The following is a 23,603-nucleotide window of genomic DNA, read 5'->3' as shown; positions in this document are numbered from 1 at the left end:
GAGGGGGCAGAGAGAATGTTAAGACGCACCACAAGCACATCGCACAGCTTATCCCGTCTCCTCCGTGACTCAGCAAGCAGAGACATGAGGCTGCAGCCTGCCAGTCTCCATGGGTGTGTGTGTGTCCAGGATGACAGGGTTGATGACTCAGAGGCTGTCACCCAGGCCGGTTAGGGTGTGACCCTGACCCTGATATCCACCTCCCTGTCACCCAGGCTGGTTAGGGTGTGACCCTGACCCTCATGTCCACCTCCCTGTCACTCACTTGTTCAAGTGGCTGATGACGTATTTGAAGACGTCATAGTTCTCTTTGGGGAACCTGCGGAGAACCTCCTTCATGGTGAAGTACCTCTGCTCCCTGTCACCGATCTCTGGATGGAGGGAAACGAGAGGAGGGGAAAAATATCAAAGTTGCGACTTAGACACATCTGTTGAATGCCACACACACTATCAGACAAAGACCACACACACACACCATAACAATGAGGGGAGGAGGATGACATGCTCTCTAAAAGGCTGACAAACAATGACACCCACACACAAACATGCTTAATGGCAGGAGTGATACATAGTAAGTGACATCACCACTAAGGAGCAGTCAGTATCAGCTAAGTCCACACACACACACAATGATTCACAAATGACTCCAAAGTGGACTAAAGGATGAAGTCAGTATCATGAGCAGCTAGTCTCGGGCAGCGCATCTGACTACACAACATCTGACTACACTGAACTTAACTCTTCTCTCTATCAGCCGGTACCGGACAGGACAAGTGCACTACTCCCTCTCCCTACCCACGTCCCTCTCTTCTCTCGTTGGGTCCATCTCCTCGCTCTCTCCTCTCAGCTCTAGATCATTACCTCCCAAAACTCTCATCTCTCTACCTACATGCTTCATCACTTTCACCCATGGCCTCCAGATCTAGCCCCAAGACTTGGCGGAACCCTCAAACTGACCTCCCATCCCCTCGTCCACCTCATTATTTCCCCCATGGCCTTCAACCCCGCCCCCGAGACTTACTGAAGGCCTCCACCAGCTCCACCTGCATGCTGTAGGGCACCAGAGGATCGGGCAGCTCAGAGAAGAAGCTCTTCATGGCTCCTGCAACCGTATTGATGGTGAAGTCCTTCTCAACCAGGTCCAGATTATGGTCTGTAGGAACGGGAGGAGAGAACAAATAGAGACCGTGTTGGAAAAGGAGAGAACAAAGAGGGGGGAGGGATTGAAAGGACAAAATAAAGACGGTGAAGAGGTAGAAGAAGAAAGAAAGTTGGAGTCAAGACTTTGGGATTTTACACCTTCTGGAGTGGCACTACACCTATTGGTCACCCGTGTTACAGCTTGAGGGGTGATTAGTCACCTGTGTTACAGCTTGAGGTGTGATTGGTCATCTGTACTACAGCACAGTGTGAGGTGATGGACTATCTCTGGTGTTGCCGGGGGGCGATCTGTAATGTAATCTCAGGAGTAATAGTATTGTCACCTTTAGTGTCCGGTCAGCATCGACCCGACACAGAGCTTCAACTCTGATTACACAGGGCAAATTCAACTTCAGCCAGGCGTACAGACACACACACACACACACACTCAGTGCCATCTCACGCTGCTATCTAGCCAGCCAGCATGGTTCATTAACCAAACCAATCTGGTCGTAATTAACTTCCCACACCATACACACACACACACACACACAAAACAGGCCATCACACACAGATGGGAGATTGGGGGAGCATGGTCCAGGGAAGCAGAAGACCTCTTCTGGAGGATCAATGCTTACAGATGTTCTCTGCTAACTAAGGGAATCCACTCTACACTATTAACTTTGCAGAGCCGGGACACACACAACTCTTTCCTATACTTTAGTGGAGAATGTGTGTGTGTGTGTGCTGCTGTGTGAGTATATCAGTGTGCATTGTGTGGTTGTACTCACCCTGGTCAAATTGGCGCTGCATGCTCTCCATCTCAGCTTTGTTCCCACTGACCCTGTAGATCCCTTCAGTAGTCAGCCCTGAGAGGGAGGGGGAGAGAGAGAGAGAAAGAGCAGGAGAGAGAGAGAGAGAGATAGAGAAATAATGGGAGGTTAGAGGTGGAGACAGAATTGGTAAAGAAGGGAGGGACAGAAAAGAGAGAGAGGGGGAGAGTAGGGGAGGAGGGGGGAAAATAGTTAATTACACAGAAATCATTCAGCTTGCAATTCAACATGTTATTTTAATATCCCCATCCCTGTCTCAGAGAGACATACAGCCCATCAGTCTGTGTCTCTCTCTCCATCCTGCAGTCAGGCCTGTCAGACAAAGCATGCAAATGCTCCCTGACTGGGAGAGACACGAGAGAGAGAGAGAGAGAGAGAGAGAGAGAGAGAGAGAGAGAGAGAGAGACAGAGACACGAGAGAGAGAGAGAGAGAGAGAGAGAGAGAGAGAGAGAGAGAGAGAGAGAGAGAGAGAGAGAAGGAAGGAGGAAATGAGAAGTATTGCAGTGTCCTTAGTTAAACCTGCCTTCATCGATCTCCTCCTGCATTCAGTGTAGCCTATACGACAATACAGCTCCCCTGACTTGACAGCAGGGAGGGAAAGGGGAACAACGGAGGGAGAGAACAAAAAGAGAGATGACGAAGGATGGGGGGAGGACAGAGGGAGGATGGAGGAGAGGTCAACTCCCATCATGCTCTTTGTTCTGAGAGCTACCGCAGTTTCCTCTGGGGCAAACCAACATGGAAACTTCCTGTGGGCAAACATGACCACTTCCTGAGGCCAAACACGACCACTTTATGTGGCCAGAGCATCCATTTCCTGTCCTGACCATCTCCTACCTCAAATCTTCGTCAGACAAGCCTTCTGGTAGAATCACTCCTCCACCACCTCTATCTCTCCTCCGCCTCTTCTTCCCTTATCTCTCCCTTCTTCTCTCCTTGGTTCTCTCTTTTCCTCTCCCATCCTCCACACACACACACACACACACACACATGCCCAGAGGTCTGAGATAGTGGTTTTAAATGTCAGATTGGTGTTGGTTCCTCAGGCCTGTAGACATACCCAACCCTCTGCCCAGACATGGCACTGTCACCGCCGGCAACCAGGAACCGTGCTCACAGGTCACCACGGAGACGTGCTTTCTCTGGCTGCTGCCCTTTACATCCCCACGGCGAACGACACAGGGAGCAGGTGTGTCCACGCATGCTAATACACATCCATCATCTCACAACATACGCACAGTAATATAAACTAGTATAACAGGGCACGCAAGAGAAAAGGAGAGGGAGAGGGAGGGAGAGAAAGACAGAGAGAGTGTGAGAGAGAGTGAGAGATAGAGAGAGAGAGAGAGAGAGAGAGAGAGAGAGAGAGAGAGAGAGAGAGAGAGAGAGTGAAGGTTAGAGATAGGAGTTCATAGGGATATAAAGTCCAAGAGTTACCTTACATTAGCATCCATAAGTCTGTCTCTCTGTGTGTGTGTGTGTGTGTGTGTGTGTGTGTGTGTGTGTGTGTGTTAAAATTAAAGAATGTGTGTTATCTATGAATCTGGCTTTGGGCTGTAAGTTGCAGAACATGTTCCTCCTTAGCACACACACACACGTGCGCGCACACACACACACAGCTGAGCCCAAAGATTGTTCTAATTTCCTGCTCTGTGATATTGATCTGAGTGAGAAAGCTATCAGGCATGAACATGGCCAAAAGGGAGGGATGAAGGGATGGAGGGGAGGAAGGGGGGGGGGGGGGGGAGAAGGACGGAAGGTAAGGAGAGACGGAAGGAGCGGGTGTGTAATAAATGAGAAACTAAGTGGGTGAAAAGAACAGAGTAAGTGGATGAGTGGACTGGGGGGGAAAAGGTAAAGAGGGAAGGACACAGAGGAGGCTGATGTGGAAGAGAGGAGAGGAAATGGAGGATTAGTGGAGAGGGAGGGAGAGAAGCGAGAGAAGGGGGGAGGGAGAGAGAGGGGAGGGTTGGGAAGAGTAAGCTGAATCTGGAATGCTGAATACTTTAAACAACAAGACATGAGCTTTAATCACAGATGCCTATCTCATGCCCCTATGCAAGACAGACAAAGGAGAAGAAGGGGGAAAGGGTTCTTAGAAGGGGGAGGGATGAGAAGGAGGGAGGAAGAGCACATTCTAACACACTTATACACATCATGCTAGCTCAAACACACATATACACCCACCATGCTAGCTTTGACTAACACACACTTACACACCATGCTAGCTCTAACTCTTATACACACCATGCTAGCTCTAACTCTTATACACACCATGCTAGCTCTAACACACGCTTACACACCATGGAAGCTCTGACACACGGAGCTATACACACCGTGCTAGCTCTGACACTGATACAGAAGTTATCAGAACTCTGATATGGCAGGAATGCACCACTGTGAAACACGTCAATAAGTCATGTTGCTGTGGCAACCTTCGTGTGGCACGACTTGAGTAGGAACACGCTGGACCTGAACTGACCTCTCTGTAGGCACGCACAAAGACACACACATACACACACATACACACACATTCCAGACTCACCTGTGGTCTCAATGTAACGGATACACTTGTCTATGAAGACGGGGATTGGACGTTCTGGGGTGACCACGTTGACCAATGGCACGCCAAAGTAGTTACTTTCAGGCTTGGAGAGGGAATGGCGGGGCTTGGCACGTGGTTTCTGAAAGCAGGAAGAGAGGTATAAGAAGACAGGAAGAGAGGGAAGAGAAGAAAGAGAGTGAGGTAAATGTTTTCAGCCATGTCATTCTTCCCGATTTGCTACTACACATTAGATGCAATCTAATTTACGAACACCAAAACACAAATACACGTTGCACCCGCATGGAATTTCCTCTGAGGCTTAAACTGATACCAGATCATACATTCCTGTCTTAAGCTGTGTACGTGTGTGCCTGTGAGTGTGTATGTGTGAGCGTGTTTGTGTAATACACATCTGTTCCACTCTTCACCTCTCAGTGCTCTCTCTATCCTCTTCTCCCTGTCTCCTTCCACTGCACTCTCTCCCCTGGGACATTTGTTCTTCAACTGGACAGGTTTTAATTAGTTTCTAACTGACTCCTCTTGTACTTTTATCCTCATATTAATGCTGTTTTATTCCAGCTCCTCCTGTGTGAGGGGCAGCGGATATGACACGTCTGTTTTCTACTGAGCTGTGACTGCAACGCTTACTAGGCCCAAGAGGCCTGGGGCTCTAGTAATCTGCCCGCCCCCCTCGGGTGAGCCCTCCTGGGGAAGGTTGTGAGCCAGGGCTGCATGGCTGGCTGGGCTTTGGGGCTCAGAGGAAGAGCTGAGAGGTTGTCAGAATTAGAGAGCAGTAAAACGTTCATTACGGAGAGACTGCTCTAGATACAACAGCAAGTACCCACGCATGTTCACACACCCACACACTACAGCATCAAAAACTCACTTACTTTTACCATCTGCCTGATTTAATTCTTGAAATACCTCTTTCTACTCATCCTTTCTAATCTCTCTCTCTCAGTTGTTTTCTTCAACAACGCGCCCTTCAGAGAGACCTGTTCTTCTTTAGACGGCCGTTTCTCTACTTTTGCACAAGGCCCAACTCCTCCACCTCTCCATATCTACCTCGACTTCACTCCTTCCTCCCTCCCCCTAAGACCCTCCCTCCTATGTCATCACTGGCAGGCATTCCTGCCTCAATACCTTCCTCTCTTTTACTCATCCTTTCATCCCTCCTGTCTGCCTGTCGTTGTTTGAAACTTTTACCATAACCTGGCTTCGCCCTCTTACTCTACCTCCTTTCCTCCTCCCTCTGTTCCCTCTCACCCTCACTCCTTCCATCGCTCCCCTCCTCCTTTCCCCCTGCTGTTCAGCCTTCTGGCCAGTCCTTGTTGCTAACACTCTCCTCTCCTCTCTCCTTTCCTCCACTCTCACCCTCCCTCCCTTTCTCTGTCATTCAGTTCTGGTGTTGCTGACAGAGACAGGATATGCTGCCAATGCTGAGAAGACAAAACAGCTTTCCATTGCCAGCACACAGGGCAAGCAAACACACACTCACCATTTCATGCTTTCAGACTATGTCGGTTCTCTTTATTTCTCCCCATCTCCCTTCCAGTTTATTTTCTCATCTTTCTTTCTTTGTCTCCACCCTTCTCTGTCTCGCCCATCTCTATATATGTCTATCTATCTATCTGTCCCTCTCTGTCTGTCTGTCTGTCTGTCTGTCTGTCTGTCTCTCCCCCTCTCTTCTCTCCCTCCCTGCCTCCCCATTGCTCTCTCTCTTTCTCTGTCTCCCTTTCTCTCCTCTCTGCAGTCCAGGGGGCAGTAAAGTGTAACTAGGTGTAACAGGAATTTGAAACATTCCACTTGTCAGCTGAGGGGAGGTTTCAAAAGCTGCAGGATCCGAGAAAGAGAGAGCAAATGTTTCCGGCCTCAAACGAGAGAGCTATGCCAAGCTCTACTCGACCAGTACAATCTGTAAAATGTGTCTTTATCTTGACTATGTGCCAGGTCTAGGACATACCGCACAAGAGCAAAGTGCTAGGACATAGGAAATATGCTAGAGGACCTAGGGAGTATGGGAGCAAAAACTGTTTTATAAGAGTATTAGGGGAATATAAATAGTTTGTGTGTGTTTGTGTGTTGTAAGTGTTCGTGTGTGTGTGTGTGTGTCAAAGAGAAAGAGAACACCAATCACCCAGCTTCTGTTCCGTCCTCACTCCTGACAGTCATGATAATAACCATCACACACACACACACACCCCCACCCTTCCTTCCCACTCAGGTGCCACCTCTGTCTCTGTCTCGGGGTGTGACTGAGCACCAAGTGAGATAAGCCTAACAGCGCTGGGTCAGATGCTTTAGAGTGGTATGCTTGAGGAGGGTGAGTGCATGTGTGTGAGAGTCAAGAGAGAGCGCAGCTGTGAAGAGTATCTTTAGAACACTCTCACTCACCGTTGACTGCAACTGAGCGTCTGCTACGTAATAATGTGTGATTAGTGAGATAGTTTAATCCAGGATAAAACACTAACCACGGTATAGGGGGGAGGAACGGTAAGGCGGGGGGAGGTTTCCCACGTTAATGCTTTCATTTAGCGAAGCATTGTAGGAATCAGTGAGTGAGATGAATGAACTGTAACATGGGTACTGACATCATATGCGGTGTACTGTCATGAGTTGTGTCTGAGGGAAAACAACAATGAAACGTGGATCTACACACAAACAAACACAGACAAACCACACACACACACACACTTCCAGTCCATACCTTGGTTGTCCTACGCAAGCTCCTCAGTATATTCTTCTTTTTAGAATCCTCGCCTTCTTCGTTGACAGAGCTGTCGCCTTTGTTAGCCCCGCCCACTTCGTCCTGATTTGTTTTGGGGGGCCCTCCCATCTCGTCGTCGCTGCCAATGGAGAAGCTGGTTCTGAAGCTGCTGAACTTGCCCAGACGTTTGGATCGGTCGCGGTACAGCTGAGGCTTCATCCCTATCGATAGTTTTCTCCTCCGCTCCAGGGAGCTGCTGTCTGCTTCACTGTCGGACCCGTTGCCCCCGGTAACGCCGCTGCCATTGGCGTTGCGGATGGTGATGATCTTGCCCTGCGTGCTGTCGTGGGGGACCGAGTAGATGTTCTCCTCCTCCGTGGGCCGGGGCTTGGAGACGGCGTCCACAGGCTCCGCGTAGTCGGAGGGGTCATAGCCACCGTCGCTGCCCGGGGCCCAGCTCACCGTCTGGGGGAGAGAGCGGCGTGTGGTGCCTCCCTGCTGCTGCTCCATGTAGGGGCCCAGGTTCACCTTGCGGACGGGCTTAGGCTTCACCTGTAAGAGAGTGAAGCAACCTGGATTAAAAACTGTGCTAGACATGAACAGGCAAAATATATATTATTATGAATAACATCCGTTTTTTTTTGTGTGTTTTCAGACAAATGTGTGTTCCCTTACCTGAGGGGGCACCTTGTTGTTGAGCTTGCTCTCGAAGGTGCTGATCTCCGAGATGACCGAGAAGCGGTCACTGGTTTCCAGATCCAGTTTGCCGAAAAGTGAGGGAAGGGATCCGTCGTTCATAAGCGTGGCGTAGGGCGGCGAGGGCTCGATGTCATCTTCGGAGTCCAGCAGCGTGTTGACGGGACTGGGTGATGCACACCTGTGTGGGCTCACGCTCTCATTAGTGCACAGCTCAGCCACGTTGTCGTACATGTGCGTGGCCTCCACAATCGTCCGCTTCTCCACCACCTCCTTGAGGAAGGACTGGAAGAGGTCCATCTTGTGCAGCCCCCCCACCACCCCTCCCGGTCCGCACACCACCGTGTTGAACCTCGCCTCGATCTCGCGAGCCAGCTCCTCCCCCTGGCTCACCTGCTCCCTGGCGGCCTCCGACTCTGTCAGCTCCACCTGGCTCTCCCCCACCGCCAGCAGCTGGATGGGGATGATGTCCTGGATCTCGCACAGGAAGGCACACAGGGTCTCCATGGAGGCCTTGCGGCGGGCAGAGTAGGCGGCGATGTACCCGTGGACCAGCTGGCTCTTGCGGAGGGAGAAGGAGGAGTGGAAGGAGAGGAGGGAGAGGTCGATGCTCTGCCTCTGGCCTCCCACGCTCAGGTCCAGGAGCACCGAGGTGCCGCTGCTGAGGTTGGAGGCCGGGCGGCAGTGCTGGGGGAGGAGGAGGGGAGACAGGAGCTGCTCCACGTCGTAGGAGTCCCCGCACATCAGACACATGACGATCCTCAGGTCGGCCTCTGAGCCCCCCTGCTGGGGGTGAGGCTGGGAGTCCCGTAAGCCTAGCGGGGATGGAGGGGCTAAGGGAGGAGAGCTGCTCCCCATGCTCTTGCGGGAGTCCAGGAGGCCCTTCAGCATCTGGTTGATCTGCTTCTCACTGATGTTGCGCCCAAAGCTCAGGCCAGGGCTGGAGGGTTCCAGGTAGGAGCACTGCAGCTTCCCAGCCACCTGCTGCCCCTGCTGGATCAGCGTCTGGGTCGTCTCGCCTCCAATGTCCCCGATGGAGCCAACCCCCCGCTTAGTGACCAGGAGAAGGGAGAGCGGGAGGTGGGCCAGACTGTTCTCCCGCTCCCTCCTGCCCAGGGTGGCCTCCCTCAGCTTCTCCAGGCTCTCCACCACATACGACAGGGACTCCTTTGAGTTGTACAGACAGAGGCAGCCGTGCGGTGTGAAGGTGGGCGTGTGGAACGAGTTGACAGGCAGACGTACGTTACCCTCTATCGGCCGAAGGGTCAACTCGTAAGTCCTCCCTTCCAGGACATAGCGGTCGTCACTGGTGCAAAGTGCCCGGATTTCCTTGGCCATCTCTCTAGCCAAGCCGTCCCTTCCCAGGATGACCACGTTGATGCGGTCAGCCTTGCCCTCTGCGGCCCGCTGGCTGTCGGAGGTGGAGGAGTAGCGGGTGGGGAAGCGCGAGGCCAGGATCTGCTCGATCTTCCCGTCCACACAGTGGGGACTGCTGGGGCAGGTCTCCTTGGTGGGGTGGTAGACAAAGTGGATATGCTTCAACACCAGAGCGTCCCTCTCGGCCTGCAGCTTCTGCAGGGCTTTAAACCTGGGCTCATCTCCCAACGCCTCCTGGATGGCACCCATCTTCTCCTTACTGGGCTTAGCGTCTACCTCCAGCTCGTAGAAGAGCTCGGAATATTCCAGAAGGAGTTCCTGGAAGTCCTCTTTGCACTGCTCGATGACCTCCTTCTGGTGCTTGTTGTAGATCTCCAGGTACTCGGACTCATCCAGCCACTGGTAGAACTCCTCGTTCATGATGAAGCTCCTGGCCTCCTCCCACGGCTTCCCCGCCGTGATGAAGGGGGAGGCGGCCAGCCTGTCCTTGAACTCGCACCTCAGCTCTCTGCGTTTGCGCTCCCGGCGCAGGCGCTCCAGGTGCTCGCTGTAAACCACCTCCGCTTCGATCGTCTCCAGGAGGTCCTGGGGTATCCTGTCGTCCTCCATGTTGTCGATGTGCGCCGTTTTGTCCCAGGGCGTTCGATCCAGCACCACAAACAGATGGCCAAAATCCCTTTTGGTTTCCAGAACTTTCTGGACGCCTGACCAGCTGAGGTGGTTGACCTCGTCCAGCTCAGGGACCAGTGAATTCAGGGCATGAGGGAGCTTACTCAGATAAATCTTCTTCCTCCTGTCGATGTGCTCGAATTTGAGTCTCTGGACGTGCTGCTGGAAGAGTTCCTTTGCCTTTAAAGTTCCTTTCAGAAACACGTACTCCTTGTACTCTGGCGACGTCTGCATTCTCTGATTGGTGGCCAGCCAGGTATCGTTGTGGTTCTTGACGATCCGGCTGACCTGCCACTCGTAGCGGTCCTTAGCCGAGGCAATCTGCTGACTCTGTTGCTTCAGAGCCTCATAGTAGGGAATGATCCTGGGCTTTCCCCTGCCCTTATCGATGAGCTGGACCAGAGTCACGAAGGCCAAGTCCACATTGATGTTAGAGCACGCGGACGTCTCCACCACCTGCAGGTTCTTCTTCGCCAGGGCGAATGCATGCGAGTCCTTGATGTAGCGCTCCACCCCTTCGTCGCACTTGGTGAGAGCCAACACCACTGGCTTCTTGGTCTTGGCCAGCTGGTTGTAGAGATTGGTCACAAATTTCATCTGGTCCTCGAAGCTGCGGTTCATCCCCCGGCTGACGTCCACACAGAGCAGGAAGCCGTCCACCTGCAGCTTCCCCTCCGGCATCTGCTTCTGCTCAAAGTCCTGCTCCAGACCCAGCTGGTCTGTGCACACGTACATCAGCTTCTCGGCCGACGCGAGTTTGGTCGACGCCGCCCTCTTGATGTAGGGCTGCAGCGCGGTGCTCCGGTGTGGCTGGAACGTCTGATCGTCTATGAACTCTGTCTGCTCCACCACGTGCATCCGGCACTCTGGCCCTTCTTCCAGGGTCCGCCCCGCTTCCCCCCAGAACAGGAAGTGGTCATTGTTCACCACACGACCTCCGAAATCACTGGTGCTCAGGACGGAGGTGTGCTCCTTGTGGAACTCGTCGGCGCTGGGCCGGACGTAGCGGTTGCAGAGGCAGGACTTGCCCACGCCACACTGGCCCTTCTCCCGCTCCGTGCCGGAGAGGCCCACCACCACCAGGTTGTAGATGGGCGACCGGGCATCTTGTTTCTTGGCCATGGTTATGGCGGGCAGATGATCATCCTGCCATGCCCAGGGGCACTAAGGAGCGAGGCTAAGGGAGGTGGTGCTGTTTCCATGCACTGGGCTTACTGCAAGAACTGGGTCTGGACCTGGAGTAGGTTGGGGTGGGAGAGAGAGAAACAGGGAGAGTATTTAGTATGGTTAGGATGGTTAGGGGAATAATCACAAGAGATTGGGGAAGTGTAGTTTTTATTACTAAAGTTATTTCTCTACTGTATCCCCACACGGTTCCAGTTTTAGGTTAATAGTGTTTATGATTTAGTTTCAGCTCAGAAGGTTTCCTGTACAGATTGGGGTCAGCAACAAAGTCCCTGGAATGCTGCATGTTACTTAACAGCTATGCTAGCATTGTTGACTGATGGACACGCACACACACCCAGTGTAAAACTGCATCATTGAAACGATGTAACATCAGACTGAGGCTGCAACTATCATCTTAGAAAACAGACTAACCACAAAGACACGCAACCCCCCCCCCCCCCCATCCTTTGCTTTCTACACACACACACAGGCGCAGTCACACACAATTACACACACTGAGAGATGAAAGATCTGATAACCGCTATGCTGCAAGAGTTACTAATTGGGCGACAAGGGAAACCCGACTGCCTTTTAAACAGTTTGACTGGCCTGCTGTGCGCTGGCTGAATCTTATTTTCTGGACAAACAAACACTTTTACAAACAAGCTCAGAGGACCCGTCAGACAGGCTAATGTTGCATCGCTAATGATGTGCTCCTATGAGCACAGACAGTTACCTACATGTAATAGTTGTCCTGATTTGCTGACATTTTGTGGTGGGAAAGAGGAAGTGTCAATTGCTGATCGTTTTCCCCCCAAGCCGGCTCCTGCTCATGATAAAGGCGGCACTGTTCCAGCTGGACGCCACAGGTGCAATCAGGCGCCACAGGTGGGATCAAGAACTGCTCAAACGGGTTCAGCTATTAGAGTCAACTGAGCACATTAAAAAACTGTTTTAGTGATTAAGGGAGAGAGAGAAGAGTGACTACATTGGAAAGCCCTCCATACCCCTGCAAGGTATTTCCACTTGTAATTCCGAGTCCATGAAAAATAACGTTCAAATGAAATTTAAATCTCGACAACTATAACCAGACATGAAACGCCAGAGGAAAGCTAATTCCACACAGGCTGACTTCCATATCACAGCAGCTCGCGGAGTAAGCCAGGTGTTCACCAAGTGCATCACCGAGCGCCGGCACAAAGGAAATCCATATCAAAAGGAAGGTTTCTCGTTTTTATATTTGTTGGTAAAACATCCATGAAAATGCATCAAAAGGTGTGACTCACACACCTGTGTGTGAGCAGAGATGCATCAACAAGGCCAGGAAGTTAGGAGTTTGTGTCGGTGCTGTAAAGCTGGACAGCAGGCAGGTCGATAAAGGGACAGGCGATAAGGCCTAGGGAATCATGGGTAATTCATTGGCGTCTCCTCATGGACTCCTAATGCCATTGTGTATGTGTGTGTGTGTGTGCGCGCGTGTGCGTGTGTGTTAGATAGTGTAAGTGTAATTATCCTGCAATCAATGTCCACTTTCAAAAAAACTACCAGCACAGGAAAGAATGAGAAGGAGGACAGAGATAGAAGAGGTGGAAGAGAGAGCAGTAAGAAGGGAGACATGCTGAACCCATCAGATAAACACAACTATCACACATAGAGACACACAGCTAGGTGATCCGAAATATCCAAAACCAGGTCCTTATCTGAAAATGGCATCTCAATATGGAAATCGTGAGTTGCCATGGCATGTTTCTGGTAGCAATACACACACAAACACACACACACAGTCTATGAGAGGAGATCCTCAGATTTTAGGCTGTGAAGAAGACCAGACAGTAAACTGTCCAGCCAGACTCCAGCCATACGCTGACTAGCAGAGGAACAGCTGCTGGTCAGAGCATGGCCAAGTGTGCCTCCAGCGCCAAGCACAGGCGTGTGTGCTTGCGTCTCCACAATACTTTGAAATCTGGGATATTTCAGGGACAACCTCCAAATAAGAATTCCAAAATAAATAGTTCTAATGCAATTACTTCCTGTTTTCTCTCCTGCCCCCTTGACCGTCCAATCAGAGGGGAGGTAAACAACCAGATGAAGCAACATTCAGTCCCATTGTGGGTCGAGGATGCCACACCAGTTGGAACATGGGAATATTCGGAGCGTAGGCTTGAGGATAGAAGAGTGACTCTCCAGTGTTCCATACATACGACCCACCGGGTCATGTGGGTCATTCCTCATCGTAATGATCATCTCTGTCTCCCTGCACCTCTGTCCCTCACACCGTTTCTCTGTCATCCTTTCCCATCTCCCTTTCTCCATCCCTCACTCTCTCCTTATCTTGCTCCTCTCCCCCTCTCTGTGTGCATGGCCCCCCTCTTCACTCTCTCAGGAGACCTGGTGTCCATTAGTGCGGGCCCACAGGCCTGACAGGAGGCCTCACACGGACCCCACTTCCTGCTCTGACTCTCCAACGGAGAGTGGAGGGGTGGGGGGAATGGATGGAGGGATGGACGGAGAGCAGGGGGATGGATAGAAGGAGACATGGACAAGGCAGGGAGGGAGGGAGGGGTAGGGTGGGAGAGAGGGGGAGGGGGTGTGAGGGGGAGGCAGGGATGATAGATTTAGTGCGTGTGTCTACGATGACAGTTTTCCTCTCCCGGAGGTGAACGTTCTCCTCTGGGGAACTCAACAGAATGACACTGACAGTCATCTGTGAACACACATGCACACACACATGTTGTTTGCCTGTTTCCATTATGAAGCCATCTATCATTTACCAACAGGATGTGCATGTTTTTCATTCCTCCGCTTCACTTATCTGTCCACTCAACCACTAACACACACACACACACACACAGCAAACAAACCCTCAGTGGTGTATCTCAGAACACTTAACTCTCCTGTTGGGCCAAATAATACACATTCCCTCTCTCTCCATCTCTCTCTCCTTCCCTCCCTCCCTCTCTCAAACACAAACACACACCAGCTCTCGACTTCCCAGTGATGGACTGTACGGAACTCCAAACGGAGTTGTAATCTGGGTGGATGGTCAGTTTTCCAGGGGGATTATGAACTCTCTCCCTCTCTCTGGATTAGCGTCTCTGCATCCCTCATCTCCTGGAGCTTCAGTGTGATCTCATACAACCCTGACTTAATCCCAGACTAGCACATCTACCCAATCCCATCAGTACTGCTTTGTCACAGCACTCACAGGCATGCAACACACACAGGCATAAACATATACACACAGGAAAAAACACACATGCACTAACAGTCCAAAATATGACTAGTGAGCTATGCCATGTCACACATGATGACACCCCGGTGTGAGGTCACTTCCTCTTCCCGTCTTGGCCTGCCCAGTATGAGATAGTGGGGTCGTTTCTAGATGGGAGGAGTGAGGGAGGAATGATAGGAGGGGAACAGATGGAAAAGAGGGGAGGGACCTAAAACATAGTAGAAAGGACAGACACACAGGAAGACAGGAAAATAAAAATCAATTGAATTAAGAACGGTGAGTAGGGTTACAGAAAATGGGTGGAAGGGAAGAGGCATGGAAGGTGTACAGATGTAGATGGAAAGGTCAGGATGGGGTTAAGCCTACATCTGGGACACACACACACACAAGACTACTGATAACACTGCCAAAAGGAAAATGAAGGTTGACAGTTATTGATCCTACAATGAGCAAACAAACAAACTTGCACGATCACACACACACACAAACACACACAAGCCCTCAGTGGTGTATCTCAGAACACTTAACTCTCCTGTTGGGCTAAATAATACAGTGTGCTAAGAAATACAGGGGGCTCAGTGATGAGGCCCCACCCCACAACCACTTCCAATATCTCTGCTTTTGCTCATTAGAACATTTCCCATGTCGCGTTGGGCTCTGTGTCCAGTCCAACCACCAACCATGACAGATTCAACATGAATGCTTGACAACTGAACCAGTTTATTATGGGTTTGTGTCCGAATATTTGTATTCTGTATAATTCACTCTCACTCTATATCTGTCTCTCTCACACTCACACACACACAAAAAAGTGAATAGGAGTGACTCCAGCTGTAGACACTCCCTCCTGACCTGCCAGGCTAACAGTCTGATAATTAGTTTGGCAGAACAGGTGTGTGTGTCTCTAATGTGTGTATGCTTGTGAGAAAGAACCCACTATGAAATGAAAAAAAGCCCTTTTTACCAAAACACAGACAGAAATCTGTGAGTGTTCTGCAGCAGGACCCAGTAGAACCTAGTCATAAAGCCTTTCCCATCTGAGGGAAGGGACTGGAACTCTGACCTGTATGGACATAGAACCCAGAACTGTACCGGACAAACCCAGTGATCTGAGAGAACAGGACAGGGGAGGTGACGCCAACGAGAGTACTCTGTACCCGTAGCTAGGCGACAGATGGCCTTCATACATGCAGTTGTACACGCACACGCACACAAAGGGTAGAAGCAGAAACACACACTTATGGCACTCCATATGCTACAGCGAAGATACCAAACATTCACACCTCTCTCTCTCCCACACACAAACACACACACACACACACATTAGGTAGGCTCCGTCTTTAAAAGAAGCCTTTAGATAAACGGTTCCCTCTCCTAGACCCAGACAAATGTTCATGCATGACTGCAGTCTCCAAGCAATTAAAACTCAATTTGACAGGAATGAAAGGATCAGAGAGAGAGAGAGAGAGAGAGGGAGGGAGGGAGGGAGGGAGGGAGGGAGGGAGGGAGGGAGGGAGGGAGGGAGGGAGGGAGGGAGGGAGGGAGGGAGGGAGGGAGGGAGGGGAAGAGAGAGATATAGGAGGAGAGACAGAGAAAGCAACGTGTGGCGCAATCAGCCAGGACACCTAGTGTCTGACGTGTCAACACAAGCCATCAAAGACAGGCAGGAGTGCTGAAGAAAGAAGGGAAGGCCAGAGAAATCTAGAGTGGGGGAGGAGGGGTGAGAGGAAGGGGAGAGAGTGAAGGTTAACACCAGGGTTCTGGTAAGTGCTCAGTACGTGTGGTTGGCTAATGGGTTGCAGGGCTCCTCTCAAGTCCTCATCTGTTCTGCCGACAAGCTGCTACACAAACGAACACGCACGTACACACACACACACCCATATGTACACACACAGACCTTCTGTAGTGTAACAGTTAGCAGGGTGGAGGCATCCCACAGAGAATCACACCTCAAGTCATTCTGCACTGCCATCACATTCATCATGTTTAACAATGTAGACAGAGAGAGAGAGTGAGAGAGAGTGAGAGAGAGAGGGTGAGGAGAGAAAGAGGAGGGTGGTAGAAAGATTGAGAGAGGGTGTGGAGCAAGACAGAAAGAGGAAGAGAGAGCTGAAGAGAGGAGGGAGAGAGAGAGGACAAGAGAAAAAGATGTGTGAAGCACCTGAACCTGCCACCGTGTCAATTCACTTGTTGCCACAGTAACCAAGTCTTGGCTCCAAGGCAGATGGATGTTAAGCTTTTTACTCCATCCTCTCGGTCTTCCTCCCTTTTTGCTTTCTTAGCTCTCTCTCTCTCTCCCTCCCATTCTTTGTCTCTCCATTCCCCAGAGTAAACTCTCTCACTCACTCCGACAGCATTACTCATTATTTTTCCTCCCTTCCCTCCCTCGCTTCATCCCTTCCTTTCTCGATCCCCATTCATCCCTCTGCTATTCCTAATGTGTGATTCATAATGGAGGAACAGAAAAAACAAAACAAATTAGGTCCCTGCTTTAATAACTCTTACACAGGACTACCTCATCCTGCCCTGCATCCCTCCCTCCTCCCTCCGTCACGCTCCTCATCCCTCCCTCCTCCCTCCGTCACGCTCCTCATCCCTCCCTTCTCCCTCCGTCACGCTCCTCATCCCTCCGTCACGCTCCTCATCCCTCCGTCACGCTCCTCCTCCCTACGTCACGCTTCTCATCCCTCCCTCCTCCCTCCGTCACGCTCCTCATCCCTCCCTCATCCCTCCGTCACGCTCCTCCTCCCTCCGTCACGCTCCTCCTCCCTCCGTCACGCTCCTCATCCCTTCCTCCTCCCTCCGTCACGCTCCTCATCCCTCCGTCACGCTCCTCATCCCTCCCTCCTCCCTCCGTCACGCTCCTCATCCCTCCGTCACGCTCCTCATCCCTCCCTCCTCCCTCTGTCACGCTCCTCATCCCTCCGTCACGCTCCTCCTCCCTCCGTCACGCTCCTCATCCCTCCGTCACGCTCCTCATCCCTCCCTCCTCCCTCCGTCACGCTCCTCATCCCTCCCTTCTCCCTCCGTCACGCTCCTCATCCCTCCGTCACGCTCCTCCTCCCTCCGTCACGCTCCTCATCCCTCCCTCATCCCTCCGTCACGCTCCTCATCCCTCCGTCACGCTCCTCATCCCTCCGTCACGCTCCTCCTCCCTCCGTCACGCTCCTCATCCCTCCCTCATCCCTCCGTCACGCTCCTCATCCCTCCCTTCTCCCTTCACTCCCTCGCTCTTTACCTCTCTTCCGTTCGGTTGCGACAAACAGGTGTTGCCCGACTCAACCCTGGACTGAGGCTGTACTGAAAATCAAAATGTTCAGAGTGTGTGTGTGTGTGTGTCTGCAGAGTGAGAAGAGCACAGCAGAGACAGGCGGAGCTGACAGGCCCTGGAGCAGCTAGTCCAGAGGTTGGAGGGTTATGCTTGGTCATCCATTTTAAATGAGCCTCCCGACACACGCATACACACACACACACACACACACACGAGACACACAGACAATAGGCACACAGACTTGCCTGCCATTGTCCATGTGTCTATCTCAGTATTGATGAGATACACCACACACGTTCCCATATTCATTGTGTGTGTATCGATAAACTGAGATCCTTTCTGTGGAGGTAAAGAAGGATTGGTCTTCTAAGTCCTCTTTATTTTTCCTCTGTCTCTCTCTCTCCCTTTCGGTCTCATTTTCGTTTGTCTGTGTCTCTTTTCTCTTTCTCTTTTCCTCTGTTCACCAGATCTCCATGGCAATACGAGGGCAGGGTGGAGGTTAAGAAAGAGAAAAGGAGATCTCGCCATCACCCCTCTGCCTCATCTCGCCATATCTCCATCTTTTCGTTCCCCTCCATCCCTCCATCCCTCTCTGCTGGTTGGTGTGTTTGCTGAGCTCTGAAGTCATGTTTATCTTCAGTCAGATTCCCATTTAGATACGTGAAGAAGTGGAGAGGGGGGGAATGAGAGAGGGGAGGGACGAAGAGAGGGGTGGAGGGACAGAGGGGAGGACACAGAGAGAAATTGAAATAGAGAGAGAGATGGAAGGAAAGTGTGTGCTACAGACATGTTCCATCCCATCTCTGCCTTGCCTGTTTCCCACACTCCTCTCTCTCTCTTTCCCTCCCTCTCTCCCTCCCATACAGAATAAAGACTGTGTCAGCAGGTGGTGTCACCCAGGTGGTAGAGTAAGGCTGTGTCCCAGGAGAACACACCATCTGTCGACCTAGCTCAGGTAACAGGACCTGTTGTAGTAGATCTACTACTACACACACACACGTGCACACACATCTGAGACAGTACAGACAACAGACACACACAGACACATACATTCATTCATACACCCCCCCACACAACACAGCCATGGTGTCAGAATGCTGAGATCAACAGTTTGGTGCTCATGGCCTTGTTTAGGAGACACAGGAGAGGGACAAAAAGTAAGAGCCTCTCTTCTCCTCGTGTGTGTGTGTGTGTGTTATGGTGTATTTGCCATGACAGCACTTTCTCAGATCCCTTGGCCCCTAGGTCTGTGTGAGGAACGGTAGAGGTGTGGGAGGTAGTTTACAGTCTGGTCTACACACAAACTGCTTTGTTTTGCTATTCGATTGAGGACCTGCAATTGACTCTCATTCAAAATGGTGTTTTCCCTAACACCAAACCTCTTCATGTAAAACTAACGCCAACACTAATTCTAACCCCAAGCCCCCTCAAGCCCTTTAGAAATAGCACTTGAAGTTGTGGGACGCAGAAAATGTCCCTGCAAGGTACATTGTTCTTTGTTTACTACAAGGGTACTTAAACAAGGCCACACGCACGGAAATGACTGTAGCTATCTGATCAGACAAGTGTGTCCTAAAGCTAGCATACTAAAGTTGTGGGACTTGGCAGAGTGTGACTATACAAACACACATTTTGCAGCTGTAGACACTCTCACAGTGTGCTGTATGTTGTACGCACACACACACACACACACGCGTGCAGGAGAGACAGAATAAAGGGCTGTGGACCTGGCTCCTGTAACAACACACCCATTCATCACCCAGCACGACCATGGAGACAGCCTGAGACACTCCCCCTCACACGGAGAAGATCCAGAAGCAAACACAGTCACATACACACTCACATACACACTCACATACACACTCACATACACACTCACATACACACACACGCACGCACAGAGGAACACCCATACACGCACATGAATACACACACTGTATAGCCTGTGTGTACAATTGTGCATTAACAGAGATTGCAAAGGGATGCGTGTGTGTGCGTGTACATATATTATTCATTTGCAAGCAGGCACATGAACAGAGTGTCTCTGGTGAAGAAGATAAGGCGTTCCTGTCTCTCAGCCTTCTGCATGCATGTGTGTCTGTGTCCTCTCTCTCTCTTCCATTTAGCTGACTGTTTGTAGGAGAGACCGAGAAATGAAAGTTGGGAGAAGGAAGAGAGGCAGAAGAGGAAGGGATGGGAGGGTGAAAAGACAGGGAGGAGACAGGAACAGGAAGGAATGAGACAGACAGGCACAGACAGACAGAGATAGACAGACAGGGCAGAGTAAGCAGCCAGACATGCAGACAGACAGGGTAGAGTAAGCAGACAGACATACAGAAAGACAGACAGGCAGGGTAAAGTAGGCAGACAGACAGGCACGCAGACAGACAGGGTTAGGGAAACAGACATATGACGGTGGATTTGTGTTAGGCAGTATCAGTGATAAAGACTTAGTGTAATGTAGAGAGGGTAAACATTACTTGTGTGTGTGAATGCAAGGAAAGGTCAGGTTAACAGTGTCCTTGAAAGGTTAGGGTGTGGAGTTTAGGGGTATTTAGGTGTGTGTGTTGTGTGTTGGACTATGGTGGTTGTCAGGAGGGTGTGTGTGTGTTAGGGCTGGGCGGAATTATTTTTAAATATCTCGATATTGTCCAAATATGTATGGTATTCGATATATATATATATATATCTCAATATGTTTGCATTTGCATTTAAATAATAATAACAATATTTTCTTTTGCCTCCATTCGAAAACAACAAAACAATTTAGATAAAACAGCTATTGTTACAAAGTACAAAATGTGTAGTGCAAATTTAAGCAGTTGCCATAACATGGTGCTGGCAACTTGACAAAATGAACCTCACATGGAACAATTCATGCAGAGGTCCTTATGTGACAGGACAAAAAGAGAGCAAATGAGAATGCCTGTGCAAGTTTTAGCACAAATGGTGTCCGTGTGTGTGTGTCTGTATGTGTGAATACAGAGGAGCCAGGCGGCGATCTTAAAACACAAGCAACACCAGCAAAAAATAAATACAAATAATATTTTTCTTTAAAATATTTTTTATATTCGATATTCACGATATTTTCACATTTTACATAGTCGTAAAAATTATTGCGATATTATTGCCAATATTTGATATATCGCCCAGCCCTAGTGTGTGTATGTATGTTTAGACCCTTCTCAGCGCAATCTTCCAAGAAACTGAATAAGGAAGTCCTGAACAAACACATTTGCCAAGAAATCCCCCAATGCTTGCATTCAAGCGCTAAAGTGCAGTAGATTGTATGTGTGTGAGTGTAGCGTGTTGTAAGAGTTAAGGGCTATGGGGTGTTATCTGCTGTTGTAGGAATGCATCGGTCCTACACACACAGCAGGTGCTGTGTCTGTGGTAGATATGGCATCTGCCCACCTCAGCATTTTTACAGAAACCTTCCCTCTACACAGGAATAGAGGTCACTCCTCTCTTCTCCTTTCCTCTCCTTCCTCCATTCAGCAGAGAGACAAAGGCCCTAGCAGCATCAGAGCCAGTCGAATCAGCCCAGAGCACAATACACCAGCCCTCTGGATCCACCAGTGTTACCTGATACAGTACAACACTGGCACTGAGGGGTGTGTGTGTGTGTGTGTGTGTGTGTGTGTGTGTGTGTGTGTGTGTGTGTGTGTGTGTGTGTGTGTGTGTGTGTGTGTGTGTGTGTGTGTCGGTGCATGTGTGAGTGTGAAAGTACATAACTGCATAAGTCTTTATAACAGATCTAACCCAACCCCAGACCCTACAACAGCATACCCAGGACAGGGAAGGTTTTCACTGGACACGGTCAGGTGACACAAACACACAAAAACAGACAGAGAGAGAGACATGCATATCCATACACAGCCATACACAGACACCCACGTACATACACAGTCATACACACAGCCCCAGGGGGGGAGTCAGATGGATCGAGGACAGGAAGTGTGTCAGCGACAGGGGAAACACTTCCATGGTGGAGGATGGGTGGAGGAGAGGAGAATGGAGGGAGGGGGCAGGGGGCCTAACAGCCCAGGGCAGGGTAGGACCTGCTCTTCACCACACACAAAGGGTTAACTTCATAACACACCAGAGACATCCAGCATCTCCCCCTCCTCCCCTACCTCTCAAGGAGAGGAGAGGAGAGAGGATCCAGAATGAGAGGATAGACGAGGAGCCAGGAATAGAGAAGACGAGAAGAGGGGAGGAGAGGAGACGGTCAGATGATGAGATTTGTGTCTTCTAACGTGGTTAGTTCTGCTCAGTCTGTGGTCTGTAGATTAAGACTAATTAAGCATCTTAGCGTGGATTAAACACGCCACACACAGAAAGAATAATCTTATCCATCAACCTGCTCTGAAGATGTATTCTCTCTGCCTTCCTTCCAGCAGCACTCTAACACACACACACTTTGTCTGTGTGGTACAATAGAGCGATTAACTGGAGCTGCTGGAAGTGTGTGTGTGCGTGTGTGTCTGAGCGTGTTTGTGTCTTTGTGCGTGCGTGAGTAGGGACACATTTAGACAGCAGGGGTTCTTATAAGATGCATGTTTTGGTGCAGTGTGTTTGCGATTCCTGGCCACATTCCCTGCCTCAGGCAAAAACACACACACACTTCCCCCGCCACACACACACACACACACATTAAATATCAGAACAGGTCTTTCCTGTTCAAGGTAACACAGAGAAACATATTGCAGAAGACAGCACATACTACAAGTAGGCGAAGAGAGAGGGAGAGAAAGACACAGAGAGTGAGAGAAGCGAGATGACGAGAGGAGGGGGGACGATAAGGGCTGACTGAACTACCTAGGCTAAGGAGAAAAGAAGTGAGAGAGACACCAATAGAGAGATTTAGAGGTAGAGAAACAGAGTGAGGTAGAGATAAAGAGATGAAGTGAGCCGACTTAGGCTGAGAGACAGAAAGGGAAAGAGAGAAAGGGAGAGAGAGAGATCTCTATCTGAAAGGATTTGTCCTCTCTAGAACAGTATTTCACTAAAGCCATCCTGCTGAAGCCCGTCAGCTGAGATCTGACAACAGATTAGACGACAAAACCTCATCCCTCACTTCCCCTTGGCTAATCAGAGCCTGGCGGTGTGTATGTGTGGGTAAGGTGGGGGGGGGGGCTCACACACACACAATCACCCTGCCATCTGACTCCAACTAAACCACAGGACCTTTGCATGACCTACAGAACCAGGACATACAATTCTGACACCGTTTACCTGGTCACCATGTCCTCAGCAATATAGCCTACTACATGCCTTCCCCTCTCCTACACAAAACACACATCTATCTGTGTTTTCCACACATCGACTAATTTGTGGCGGTGTGCCACAGAATCAACACCGGCCGCCACATATTGCGTTTCGTAAAAAAAATTGTTGTAACACTATTTAGGTTAAAACACGCAGTCAATTAGTTCAGCTGCATTTCCTTTCCCTGCTCTCTTTCCGTCTCTGTCACTCATAGGTCTGTCTCACATACAGACACACAGTCACAACGTCAGCACACGTTAGCAACGATGCATACATACGCCGTTCTAGTAAGACAGACAGCTATATCAGCGAGCCTTCAGCATTAGTGCCGTGGCTAAAGGTCTAGGAAAGTTTAGGCTACTTTTCGCTAGGTACCTACCTACGAACATTTGTAAAGGTTCCCATTCGTTCTTTTGGTGAGCTGTCTCAGGAGCCCTAGCTACTTACCCGGCGTCATGGAGCCGACCAGTTAAACAGTTATTTAGCACTAGCGTTGCTACCTGCATATGCAACAATTGTTGTGAAGGTGTGAATCATTTTGGATTAATATTTAATATAATAAAGTTCTGTGTAACGAATTATTAACAAAGGAATTATTTTGACCCCCCCCCCCCCCCCCCCCCCCCCCCCCCCCCGCCACAAATGGCTTTCTAATCTATGGGAAACAATGCGTGTACACAGTTGTGCATCCACA

At 50.3% G+C, this 23,603-nt stretch overlaps 1 protein-coding gene across 1 annotated transcript in view; it reads right to left on the bottom strand.

Moving 5' to 3' along the window:
* The window catches only part of LOC124478245 (rho GTPase-activating protein 35-like), a 36,370-nt gene that overhangs the window by 4,019 nt on the left and 8,748 nt on the right, over positions 1 to 23,603 (bottom strand). The window contains exons 2-7 of the mRNA XM_047036461.1: positions 7,902 to 11,203; positions 7,227 to 7,778; positions 4,520 to 4,658; positions 1,932 to 2,009; positions 1,022 to 1,153; positions 266 to 371 (exon numbers count right to left, since the gene is read on the bottom strand). Of these exons, the coding sequence (XP_046892417.1) occupies positions 266 to 371; positions 1,022 to 1,153; positions 1,932 to 2,009; positions 4,520 to 4,658; positions 7,227 to 7,778; positions 7,902 to 11,090 (4,196 nt within the window). The 5' untranslated portion in view covers positions 11,091 to 11,203. The remainder of the gene's footprint in view (positions 1 to 265; positions 372 to 1,021; positions 1,154 to 1,931; positions 2,010 to 4,519; positions 4,659 to 7,226; positions 7,779 to 7,901; positions 11,204 to 23,603) is intronic.

This window comes from Hypomesus transpacificus, chromosome 15 (assembly GCF_021917145.1).
Source record: "Hypomesus transpacificus isolate Combined female chromosome 15, fHypTra1, whole genome shotgun sequence".
In the NCBI taxonomy this organism is placed as follows: domain Eukaryota; kingdom Metazoa; phylum Chordata; class Actinopteri; order Osmeriformes; family Osmeridae; genus Hypomesus; species Hypomesus transpacificus.
This window is presented reverse-complemented; position numbering and strand designations above follow the sequence as displayed.